This window comes from Platichthys flesus, chromosome 18 (assembly GCF_949316205.1).
Source record: "Platichthys flesus chromosome 18, fPlaFle2.1, whole genome shotgun sequence".
NCBI classification, from domain to species: Eukaryota; Metazoa; Chordata; class Actinopteri; order Pleuronectiformes; family Pleuronectidae; genus Platichthys; species Platichthys flesus.
In genome coordinates this window covers 21,161,845-21,172,786 of record NC_084962.1, presented here as the reverse complement: position 1 = coordinate 21,172,786, position 10,942 = coordinate 21,161,845, and the positions used below count along the sequence as shown (strand labels likewise).

General features: G+C 47.2%; 2 protein-coding genes and 1 non-coding gene across 3 annotated transcripts; 1 reads left to right on the top strand and 2 right to left on the bottom strand.

The window, feature by feature from the left end:
• Nucleotide 1: 1 nt before the first annotated feature.
• On the bottom strand, nucleotides 2–3,011 carry LOC133973247 (ribonucleoside-diphosphate reductase subunit M2). The gene is made up of 10 exons (XM_062410989.1): nucleotides 2,771–3,011; nucleotides 2,617–2,685; nucleotides 2,077–2,223; nucleotides 1,878–1,994; nucleotides 1,649–1,782; nucleotides 1,479–1,573; nucleotides 1,255–1,388; nucleotides 921–1,025; nucleotides 721–834; nucleotides 2–480 (listed from the first exon to the last, which is right to left on the bottom strand). Exons 1-10 carry the CDS (start codon nucleotides 2,852–2,854, stop codon nucleotides 328–330), a joined length of 1,152 nt encoding a protein of 383 aa, XP_062266973.1. The 5' UTR covers nucleotides 2,855–3,011; the 3' UTR covers nucleotides 2–327.
• Nucleotides 549–682, bottom strand: LOC133974053 (small nucleolar RNA SNORD94). Its single transcript, XR_009924646.1, has one exon. It is a non-coding gene; the product is annotated as a small nucleolar RNA SNORD94 (small nucleolar RNA).
• A 1,062-nt stretch (nucleotides 3,012–4,073) lies between the features above and the next one.
• Nucleotides 4,074–6,582, top strand: tmem242 (transmembrane protein 242). Its single transcript, XM_062411014.1, has 4 exons — nucleotides 4,074–4,209; nucleotides 4,552–4,652; nucleotides 5,202–5,339; nucleotides 5,773–6,582. Exons 1-4 carry the CDS (start codon nucleotides 4,140–4,142, stop codon nucleotides 5,884–5,886), a joined length of 423 nt encoding a protein of 140 aa, XP_062266998.1. The 5' UTR covers nucleotides 4,074–4,139; the 3' UTR covers nucleotides 5,887–6,582.
• Nucleotides 6,583–10,942: the final 4,360 nt, after the last annotated feature.

Here is a 10,942-nt window from a genome sequence, read left to right as displayed (position 1 = left end):
ATCAGGTTTGTTGATACAATTTTTATTACAAAAATCAAGTCCATACATTAAAACTACACCTGTACATTTGACAGCTCAAGACAAATATCATAAAAATGGGCTTAAATCTACCTTTTAAAATAGAGATAAAACAAGACTATTTACAGAAACTGCCGTCAATTAATAAAATGTCCTGTACAGAGTAAAACCCACACATGTACACACGCCTGTATCCTGCTGAGAGTGAAAGGGCTGAGGTAAAGGCCAGCTTCCTGTGGGACAGCTGATCAGTTGAATTAGTGAAGAACCGACGTCCTGCTGCGGAGCGGGAACACGTGACCTCCGTCCTCAGAAGTCTGCGTCCAGCCTGAAGGTGTTGTCCGAGGGGCCGGACATGACGCCCATCCTCTGGTACTCGCCCACGCGCTTCTCAAAGAAGTTGGTCTTTCCCTCCAGAGAGATGTTCTCCATGAAGTCGAAGGGGTTCTCCACCCGGTAGATCTGTAGAGAGCAGAAGTCAGTTTACTGTGATGGACATGTGACGTGCGTGGACAGCGGTGGAGTCGGGGTCTGTTCAGTGTGGCGTCTGTCTCGTGCTGCTGGCGTCCGGCAGTGAACCACTCGTCCTCTGGTCAGACAGCAGCAGCACTCAGCCCCCATCATCGGCTGAGGTCCGTACCCCTGCGCGTCTCATCATCACAGACCCCGCCCCCCCCAGGGCCACAGAGCGGCGGCGGTTACCTTGTTGAAGCCGAGCTCCAGCATCAGGCGGTCGGCCACGAACTCGATGTACTGCTTCATGAGGTCACAGTTCATCCCGATCAGCTTCACCGGCAGAGACTCCGTCAGAAACTCCTGACGCACAAAGAAACACAACAGGTCAACAAAAAAGTTCAACGGCGACAAACACACGTTGGTGCGAGTGCACGGCGAGGACCGACCTGCTCGATGGCCACGGCGTTCTTGATGATGTCGGTGACGGTTTCTTTGGACGGCTTGTTGAGCAGGTGTTTGAACATCAGACAGGCGAAGTCACAGTGCAGACCCTGAACGCAGCACAGTCACAACAACACACTGTTAACACAAACTCGGGTCCAAGCTGGGTCAGAGGTCACATGATCAAAGCTCCAGAGATCTGAATTATACAAGTTGTTAATTCACCACAAACCAGATCAGTGCCCGTCTCATGTGATTACTTTACTGTGATCAGGTGATAAATGAGCTGGTCAGTTATTGGTTAGACGTGGGGGGGGGGGGTCAGTGTGAGGCGGTCACCTCGTCTCTGCTGATGAGCTCGTTGGAGAAGGTCAGGCCGGGCATCAGGCCTCTCTTCTTCAGCCAGAAGATGGCAGCGAAAGACCCAGAGAAGAAGATTCCCTCCACGGCGGCGAAGGCCACCACTCGCTCTCCTGGAGGAACAACACCAGATACAGATCATCAGTACCAGACCTGGTGGAGCAGGAGCAGCACCACCACCGGGGTCACGGGAGCAGCCTTACCGTAGGCGGCGTTGGCGTTGCCGATCCAGTTGAGCGCCCAGTCAGCCTTCTTCTTCACACAGGGCAGAGTCTCGATGGCGTTGAACAGGTATTCTCTGAGGGTCAGTGAACGCAGCGTCAGACAACAGCACCGAGCAGGAGGAAGGGGTAGGGGGCAGTAGAGAGCTCACCTCTCTTTGGGCTCCCTGATGTACGTGTCGATGAGGAGGCTGTACATCTCCGAGTGGATGTTCTCCATGGCGATCTGGAAACCATAGAAGCAGCGGGCCTCCGTCACCTGCACCTCCTGCATGAAGCGCTCCACCTGGTGGTCACACGGCGACAGGTGGGAATCAAACACTGACGCCCGGTCACAATCACAGGTCAGTACCGGCTCAGGCCGCAGCTCGCCGCACTCACCAGGTTCTCGTTGACGATGCCGTCGCTGGCGGCGAAGAACGCCAACACGTGAGAGATGAAGTACCGCTCCTCGTCCTTCAGAGACTCCCAGTGCTGCAGGTCCTTGGACAGGTCCACCTGGGAAACCAACAACACGCCGTTAGCGCTCGTCATGAGACCGTTACCCGTGGGGCACTGCGGCGGCGGAGGTCCCATGTACCTCCTCTGCGGTCCAGAAGGACGCCTCGGCCTTCTTGTACATCTGCCAGATGTCGTGGTACTGGATGGGGAAGATGACGAAGCGGCTGGCGTTGTCCTTCAGTAGAGGCTCCGCCTCCTCGCCGCTGCTCTTCTTCACGGCTTTGGGCTGAAAACAACACAAGACACTTTGTGTAAGTGATCAAACACACAAAAGGTGTAATCAAAACTCCACAGATGTATAATATTCACACGGGAGAACAGTTTGGACTCAGCGTCATCAGATCAGCTGACCTGAACATGTCCATGAACACGTCATCATCCAGGACCTGAGCCCGGTGGATTATGACGTCAGTGTTAATAAAGTTCGACTGATTCACAGATCTACACATGGAAACAGAAGCCGAGGAAGTGACGTCATGCGGACAGCTGGTCCTCGGGTTGGCGCCACAAACATCACTTTAGGCGCCATGCGAGAAACAATGAAAACTCCCGCTCAGTGACGTCACTCTGCGTGACGGTGACGTGTGTGATGACGGAAGCTTTCTCCTGATTTACTCACCGCAGCGTCAGAGAAGATTTTCCGCGCGGCTTTCGACGCCAGGATGCGGGAGCTGCTCACAGCGGGAGGCTGCAACACAAAGAGAAGATCAGTCTCCACACACTACCGGAAGCTCCTGGGGAGAAGAAGAAGTTCCCGCGGTTTGTCCTCTCACCGTGTTTTCTTTGTCCAGCGCCATGTTGTCGGTCTGACTGCACAGGGAGTTCTCTTCTCTGACGGAAAGAGGAGAGCGAAGCATCGTGAAGAGGAGGAGCTGACGAAGAGGAGAAAGTGACGAGGAGGAGACTGTGGAGCTGCTGCTGCTTCTTCTCGATGGCGGCTCACTGACTCTGGACCTGCTTCTTCTTCTCTGCTGGATGGCGGCTCACTGACTCTGAGCTTCGTGTGCTCTGTTTCTCTATTTATTGGAATCTTGGCGCCACAACGCAGCTGACCAATCGGTGCGCGGCAGGAAGGGTGGCTCTTTAAACTGACTCTGCGAAGGAGCCAATCAGGTTCCGAGTCACGTTCACGTGACCAGCGCGGGGCTGCGGGCAAACCAAGTCTTAGTTTGAGTGGGGGGGTTGTTACAGTTACAAAATAGTCTGAAATCAACATTACACAAGATTCCCATTGAGCCTTAAGGAAACACACACTGCTACACAACACGGAGCTGTGACTCGGAGACACGTTAACACGCTCATTACTTAGTGTGTGTCTGTCTGTGTGTGTGTGTTGAATCATTCACAGAGTTAGTGTGTGTCTCTATAACGACCCCTCAGACCCGCTTTCCCCTGAGCCACAGAAACAGCTGCTTTCTTTTATGACTTTTGAAATCATCACGTGAACGCGTTGTATTTATTTATATATACAAATATTTAAGAGACATTGTCGTATGATAACTTGGCGCTATAACCCACGTGACGTGACGTGTCGTACGATTCTTTAAGAATTCAACTAGAAGACTTGAGGTCCTGGTTGTTGTGTGTTTGTGTTGTTGTTGTTTGTACAACAACACCTTCATTCTTTTCTCTCAAACCAACTCCCCCCCCCCCCCCCCCCGGAAGTTGCCACAACCCGAACCCAACTGTTTCCAGGTGACTGCCGAGTCAAGCGCTCTGATTGGCTGCACAGGAAGACAACAACAAGCAGTGTAAATCTATGTTATTATGGTTAAAGACAATCTCGCCCCCTAGCGGTCAGTTGGAATAATGTTCTAGAGTTTGAAAAACTATTATTAAAAAAATTTACACTTTATATCATCATTATTGTTTTATTGATCCAAAACTTCATAAACATCTTTTTTTGTTATGTTTGAAAATATTAGGAAAACATCTGAAAACGTGGAAATCCGTTTAAGACCAAATATTTCATCAAAGACAAAATCAGTAAATGCATCGATGAACCTTATAGGACGGAGTGGGACCTCCTCCACGCACACACACGCGCACACACTTTGTACGTTGGTGTTTCCTGATCCGCCTCTTTGGTTCCTAGTGGGCTTGTTTCCGCCCGGTAACTTGACCCGGACGGACCGCAGCAGGATGGCGGCGGATGGGTCCGCAGAGGAGACGATGACAGAAGAGGTGAAGGAGAAACGACAGATGATTCACGGTGAGGAGCCGCACCTCCTGCACCCCCCACACCTCCTGCAATGAAATGATATAATTCTTGATTCTTGATGTTTTATTGGTCAGCTCTATCTTCATAGTTTTGATCTACGGGAGCCCTGAAGGGTCAAAGCGAGACGTTTTGTTGGGATTATTTTTTGCTTTCTCTTACAATTGTGCGTTACCACGGGGATGGAATGTAACGAAGTACCTTTATTTAGTTACTGTAATTGATAGAATTTTACAGTAGATTAATTTTTAAGGTACTTTTACTTCTCTACATCATATTTCAGCTGTTCACATGTTTCCATGTCTCCCAGGTTCTGACCTCACTTCCTGTCCGCAGGGGCAGCGTTCCTCACCACGGTGGCGTCCGCCGGGCTGATCGCGGGGTTCGGGTCCACGCTGGCACTGGTCAAGAAGAAGAACCCCGACTGGTTTCATAAGGTGCAGATGGTTTCATGGACAGAACAATTCATCAATAAGAATCAATGAAGATGAAAAATGTCCTGGTTTCCTCAGAGGTCACCGTTCTTTACTCAACGATAGGTTTATTCTCAATTTGTGATGTGATCAGTTCCCACTGGAGAGACGTGATGTCACAGGTCCACATGCTTCCTCCAGGTCAAAGTTCAAAACGTTCCTCACGGTGTCGTGGTCCAGACGCTCACCGCGACCTGGTCCCGGTGAGCGTCTGGTGATCGGCTGCTCACAGCATCTGATAAACAGAGTGTGTGTTTGTGGTCTGCATCGACGTCTGAGCCTCCGAGACGAAGACGAGACAAAAGTCCATTTAGTTCCAGGTACAGACAATCTGAGGCTCGTGGACAAAGTGGACAGAAGTTTCATTTGATGAAGTAAAAACTTTCATTCAAACCAATATTAGCATTTTCTTTCTAAATTTCTATTTTATCTTTAACATTTCTTTGTATGTTGTGCATAAAGAAACAGCAGGACGTGTTGTGACTCCATGTTGTTCTCCTGGCTCCTCCCCAGGGGGCGGTGCCCACGGCGGCGCTGCCGGAGAGCGGGGCGTCCCTGGCGCTCCGGGCTCTGGGCTGGGGCTCGCTGTTCGCCTGGTGCGGAGTCGGGCTGCTCAGCGTCGCCGTCTGGAAGGTTCTGGATGTTCACTCTGTAAGTATCCGTTCACTGAACCCACTTTAATCTGACAAAATCTATAATGTACATAAATAAAAATACATTTTGACAAAAACTAAATTTGCTTAAGATAATAAAGAAAACTGACATATTTTTAAATTTTATAATTAAAGTAAAATGATACTTATAAAGGTTTCAAGGAAAGAAATGAAAAGTTGAAATGTTTTGATAATATAATTTAACACATTTAATACATTAGTTAATGTCATGTAACTTAAACAGTTTCACATTAAATTAACAAATTTCCGTCTGTTGACATATTCAATGCTTTGTTAAATCATTTTAGGATAGAATTGACTCAAAATAAGATTGTGAAAGGAAGTATTACCAAAGCTAAATAACTTCTAATCTAAACTTCACAGTTGGACGAGAGGCCGACTCTGCACTCACTCGTCCTCCTGTCTTTCAGCTGTCCGAGTTCAGACTGAAGATGCAGTCCGTCTTCCCCTCCATCCCAAAGTCGCCCGAGGCCACAGCTGGATCTGAACCTCTGGACTGGGACTCTGTCTTCAAGTCGAAGTGACGTCGTGCTGGTGCTCGACGACCAATCAGATGAGATCAAATATCAACGCGACTCAGCAGCTGTCTGTCATCGTTCGAGTCCGGGACTCCGCTGGACCAGTTCAACAAACTCCTCTAAACATTGACGCTGCAGCAACACAAGAAAATCAGAAGCTGTTTTGAGCAGGAGGCGACGTGTTTGATGCGTTTAGAGAAAACAGTTAGCAGCTTCTTTAAATTGAATTCAGTGAGAAGCAGGGAGCCCTATACTATATCATTAATCATGATGGAATGTTCAAATAATGGTAAACTTCAAATAACAATGGATTGTCATAAGCCCCTCCTCCATGTTAGCAGATGGGACACTGATTAAATATTAGAGTAGACGTGGTTTCTGTTGTTTGAAGTCGTTCTTATCACACCGGAGTTTGTTCAGCGATATTTCAGCTTCATTTCTGAACAGTGGGAGGAAGTGCAGATGTGTCGTCCATCTTTATTCCAGTTTCTGTAGAAAAGTAAACAGAAGGATCCTAAACATGCAAAGTGGTGTTCACTTGAACCCCCCAGCTTGGGGGAAATGGTTTAACACAAGTCCTTAGCAGTCGATGGGAACTAGCGATCCTGAAAATGGCCGAATGGCTCAGAATCATGTGAAATTGATGAATGAGATGAAACGTTGGCTTGTTTAATTTAAATAAATCAGATATAATGAAGTGTTCCATTTGTTTGATCTTCGATGAATTCGAGTCCAGATCCTGATGCTGGATCCTGATCGTGGACTATGCTCGCAACAAGACTGCTTGATATATACTAACTCGACCATTACTGACAATAATCCATCAGGTCAGTGATCTTCAGTTCTGCTACAAACTGTTTTATCAAATCTGTAAAGACTGATCTTTCTGATGTCCTCTGTGACACAGGACATGTGTTGACTTGTGTCCGTCCTGGGAGACGGGTCCTCACATGTGTCTCTGAGGTTTCCACCTTCTCCACCTGTTGAAGGTCTCAGTAGTTTGACTCTAGTGGAAGATCAGAGGACGTCTCACCTGGTTAGAGACGATGAGACAAACTGGGACCTGTGAATATGAGACTGTACTAACACAATGTGATTTATTGATTCATATGCGTTTGTTCGTCATCATGTAAAGATCAGTCCGTCCGATCAGACAAGACACTCATCCACATTTTAATTTTCTCTTTATATTTGATAAGTTTCAGAAGTCCTCAGTAAGCAACATGATGAGTAGGGTTAGGGTTAATCATCACATGAACACAACTTCTGCTAGTGGGTGTCACGACCTCAGTTCATGAGGAGGAGGCTGAGCTGAAGGAAACAAGTGGCGCCAGACAGCGGTACACACACACAAATGGACACACACGTAGACACACGTACACTCTCAGAAACACACAGATACTGACAGACACACAAAGACACACTGTGTGGTTTTCTTTTTATTTAAGTAGATGAGTTATTGTTAATATGAGCAGCTGTTTATAACGTGTAACGTCTCCACCAACACAAAGTTACTGACGTGTTGGTGGAGACGTCAAACTGACAGGAGACTTTTGTGTTATTAGTTATTTTATGTTTTTCAATTAAAAAACATTTACTGGTTCTGTGATATCCTGACGGAACCTTCAGAACTGCAGCATGGCGCCCCCTGCTGGAGCTATGTGTTGAACTGCACGAGTCCCTCTGTCCTTGTGATGCACTAACGTCTTCCAGCCTGCGGGAGGCGCTGTGACCCTGTGATAAGCAAGAAAGCCTCATTCCTGAGGACAGTGAATTTGAACATTTTCTCTTATAGAAATTTTTAAAAAAAAGAAGTTTCACAGCTGATCAGGAGCTGAAGAGACACATGGACGAAGTTTCAAGGTAAAACAGATTTAGCTCATCAGCGTCTAACGTTAATATCTAAGGTTAGACATTAGCTAACATTAGATAACAGCTAACTTTAGATAAAAGCTAACATTAGATAGATCGATGTTTACTTTATTAATCCCGTGGGAAATTGAGTTCATCCAGTAGCTTATACACTTCTACACCTCACCGACATACATACATCAGATAAACATAGGGAGAACATATGACAGACACAGGAATGGGTCGGACCCTATGGTTCAGAAAGTAATGATTGTGTCAGTGTCCTGTAGGAAAGTGTTCTTCTGCTGCTGGAGTGGACAGTACAAAAAAATATATATACAAAAACAAACCAAAAATATATAAGTATATAAGAGTATGTAAGTGGTAAAGTCTGTGCATGGGGCTGGTATAGCTGTGACTGTTATATTAGAGGACAGTTATATACAGTCCATGGTCCTTGCTAGTGATTTTAGTTAAATAAAAAGGTTCAATTTAAAATGTTTTTTAAACAAAAGTCCTACATATGGAATTTTACATATTGTTTCAGCCTCTGATTTTCAAATTTGTAACATAAAGGAAACAGTCTCTCATATATAACATTATTTATTAATGTGTAATACACAAACAGACATTTTGTTCGTAGATGTTCATTGAAACCTGCAATTCAAATATTTATTAACGATTTATCGTTAAAAACATTCAGGTTTTAGACTTTGGTTGAGAAAATGTTGTGAGCTCCTCCAGATGATCATCAGCAGATACAGGAACATGTACATGATTCTATTGATGCCAGTCTACATCCAGGACCTGGTCCCACGTTACACCTCACTCCGCTCTGCTTCGACCAATCAGCTCGTTGCTCCCTCACTGCTAAACACTCATCAACATCACGACTGTTTCTGTCCTGGCTCCTGATTGGTGGAATGAGCTGCCCATCGACAACCCGACATCTGAAAGTTTACACATCTTCCACCGAAAACTAAAAACACACCTCTTCCAAATTTACCTTGAATAATAATAATAAAAAACACAACAAAACACTAACAACTCTTTGAAACTAACACTTTAGGTGCACTTACTTATAGCACTTTGTAGTTTTGCTTGATTTTGAAGAAATTCTTGTCGTCCTTGGTCTGTACCCTCGGGGTTGATGCACTTATTGTGAGTCGCTTTGGATAAAAGCGTCAGCTAAATGAAATTTAATGTAATGTAATGTAATGTAATGTAATGTAATGTAATGCTTTTAGTCTTCACGCTAATCGGCCCCAGTGACACCTAGTGGCCGGAAGTTGTCTCTTGTGAACACGATATCTCAAGAAGTCCTCCAGGGGACGTCTTCAAATCGAGTGAAAAAAGTTCAATTGGACTCACAGATGAACTGATAATAATTTTATGGCCAAAGGTCAGAGGTCAAGGTAACTGTGACTCTTTATGTATCGTGGACGTACTGTCTTAGGAACACCTCGAGGGAATTTCAAATCTGGTCCAAATTATACTTTTAAGGTCAAAGGTCAAGGACACTGTGACTTCTCATGATTTAAACAGTTGTCAATGGCCTCAAAGATTAACTGATTGGATGTATTAGATTAGGTCAAAGGTCACAGTGACCTCATATGAGTCTGTAAATGGAGACACACACCTGCAAGGAGGAGTTTACAGATTTGTTTCTTTAACGTTGCTCACGTGTCATTTCCTGTTTCCTGTCGTGAGAGACGGAGACAGTCGACTTAGTTTGAGGATTTTCCTGAGAAGCTTTTTTCTTCTTTTGGTGGATAAAGGGTTAAACTCAGCGTCCTCATCCCTGTGGACTGTCCCATCACTGTGGACTGTCCACAGAGGTGGACTGTCCCACCTCTGTGGACTGTCCTCATCTCTGTGGACTGTCCTCATCGCTGTGGACTGTCCCACCTCTGTGGACTGTCCCATCACTGTGGACTGTCCCACCTCGGTGGACTGTCCTCATCGCTGTGGACTGTCCTCATCTCTGTGAACTGTCCTCATCTCTGTGGACTGTCCCACCTCTGTGGACTGTCCCATCACTGTGGACTGTCCTCATCACTGTGGACTGTCCCTCCTCTGTGGACTGTCCCATCACTGTGGACTGTCCCACCTCTGTGGACTGTCCTCATCACTGTGGACTGTCCCTCCTCTGTGGACTGTCCCAACTCTGTAGACTGTCCTCATCGCTGTGGACTGACCTCATCACTGTGGACTGTCCTCACCTCTGTGGACTGTCCTCATCACTGTGGACTGTCCCTCCTCTGTGGACTGTCCCTCCTCTGTGGACTGTCCCAACTCTGTAGACTGTCCTCATCGCTGTGGACTGACCTCATCACTGTGGACTGTCCTCACCTCTGTGGACTGTCCCACCTCTGTGGACTGTCCTCATCTCTGTGAACTGTCCTCATCTCTGTGGACTGTCCCTCCTCTGTGGACTGTCCTCATCACTGTGGACTGTCCTCATCGCTGGGGACTGACCTCATCACTGTGGACTGTCCTCATCGCTGTGGACTGTCCCTCCTCTGTGGACTGTCCCACCTCTGTGGACTGTCCTCATCACTGTGGACTGTCCTCATCTCTGTGGACTGTCCCATCACTGTGGACTGTCCTCATCGCTGTGGACTGTCCCTCCTCTGTGGACTGTCCCACCTCTGTGGACTGTCCTCATCTCTGTGAACTGTCCTCATCTCTGTGGACTGTCCTCATCACTGTGGACTGTCCTCATCACTGTGGACTGTCCCACCTCTGTGGACTGTCCCATCACTGTGGACTGTCCCACCTCTGTGGACTGTCCTCATCACTGTGGACTGTCCCATCACTGTGGACTGTCCTCATCACTGTGGACTGTCCCTCCTCTGTGGACTGTCCTCATCGCTGTGGACTGTCCCACCTCTGTGGACTGTCCTCATCGCTGTGGACTGTCCCACCTCTGTGGACTGTCCCCTCATTGTGGACTGTCCCATCACTGTTGACTGTCCTCATCGCTGTGGACTGTCCCTCCTCTGTGGACTGTCCTCATCGCTGTGGACTGTCCCTCCTCTGTGGACTGTCCTCATCGCTGTGGACTGTCCCTCCTCTGTGGACTGTCCTCATCGCTGTGGACTGTCCCTCCTCTGTGGACTGTCCTCATCGCTGTGGACTGTCCCTCCTCTGTGGACTGTCCCACCTCTGTGGACTGTCCCCTCATTGTGGACTGTCCCATCACTGTTGA

What these genes read in the sequence shown, in the direction of transcription:
- LOC133973247 (XM_062410989.1), bottom strand. Translation starts at nt 2,854, where the DNA reads ATGCTTCGCTCTCCTCTTTCCGTCAGAGAAGAGAACTCCCTGTGCAGT. An exon ending in ATCAGGGAGCCCAAAGAGAG is followed by an intron (nt 1,574 to 1,648) that starts GTGAGCTCTCTA and finishes ACTGACCCTCAG; the next exon opens with AGAATACCTGTTCAACGCCA. An exon ending in TGGAGCTCGGCTTCAACAAG is followed by an intron (nt 481 to 720) that starts GTAACCGCCGCC and finishes TGCTCTCTACAG; the next exon opens with ATCTACCGGGTGGAGAACCC.
- tmem242 (XM_062411014.1), top strand. Translation starts at nt 4,140, where the DNA reads ATGGCGGCGGATGGGTCCGCAGAGGAGACGATGACAGAAGAGGTGAAG. An exon ending in GAAACGACAGATGATTCACG is followed by an intron (nt 4,210 to 4,551) that starts GTGAGGAGCCGC and finishes TCCTGTCCGCAG; the next exon opens with GGGCAGCGTTCCTCACCACG. An exon ending in ACCCCGACTGGTTTCATAAG is followed by an intron (nt 4,653 to 5,201) that starts GTGCAGATGGTT and finishes GCTCCTCCCCAG; the next exon opens with GGGGCGGTGCCCACGGCGGC.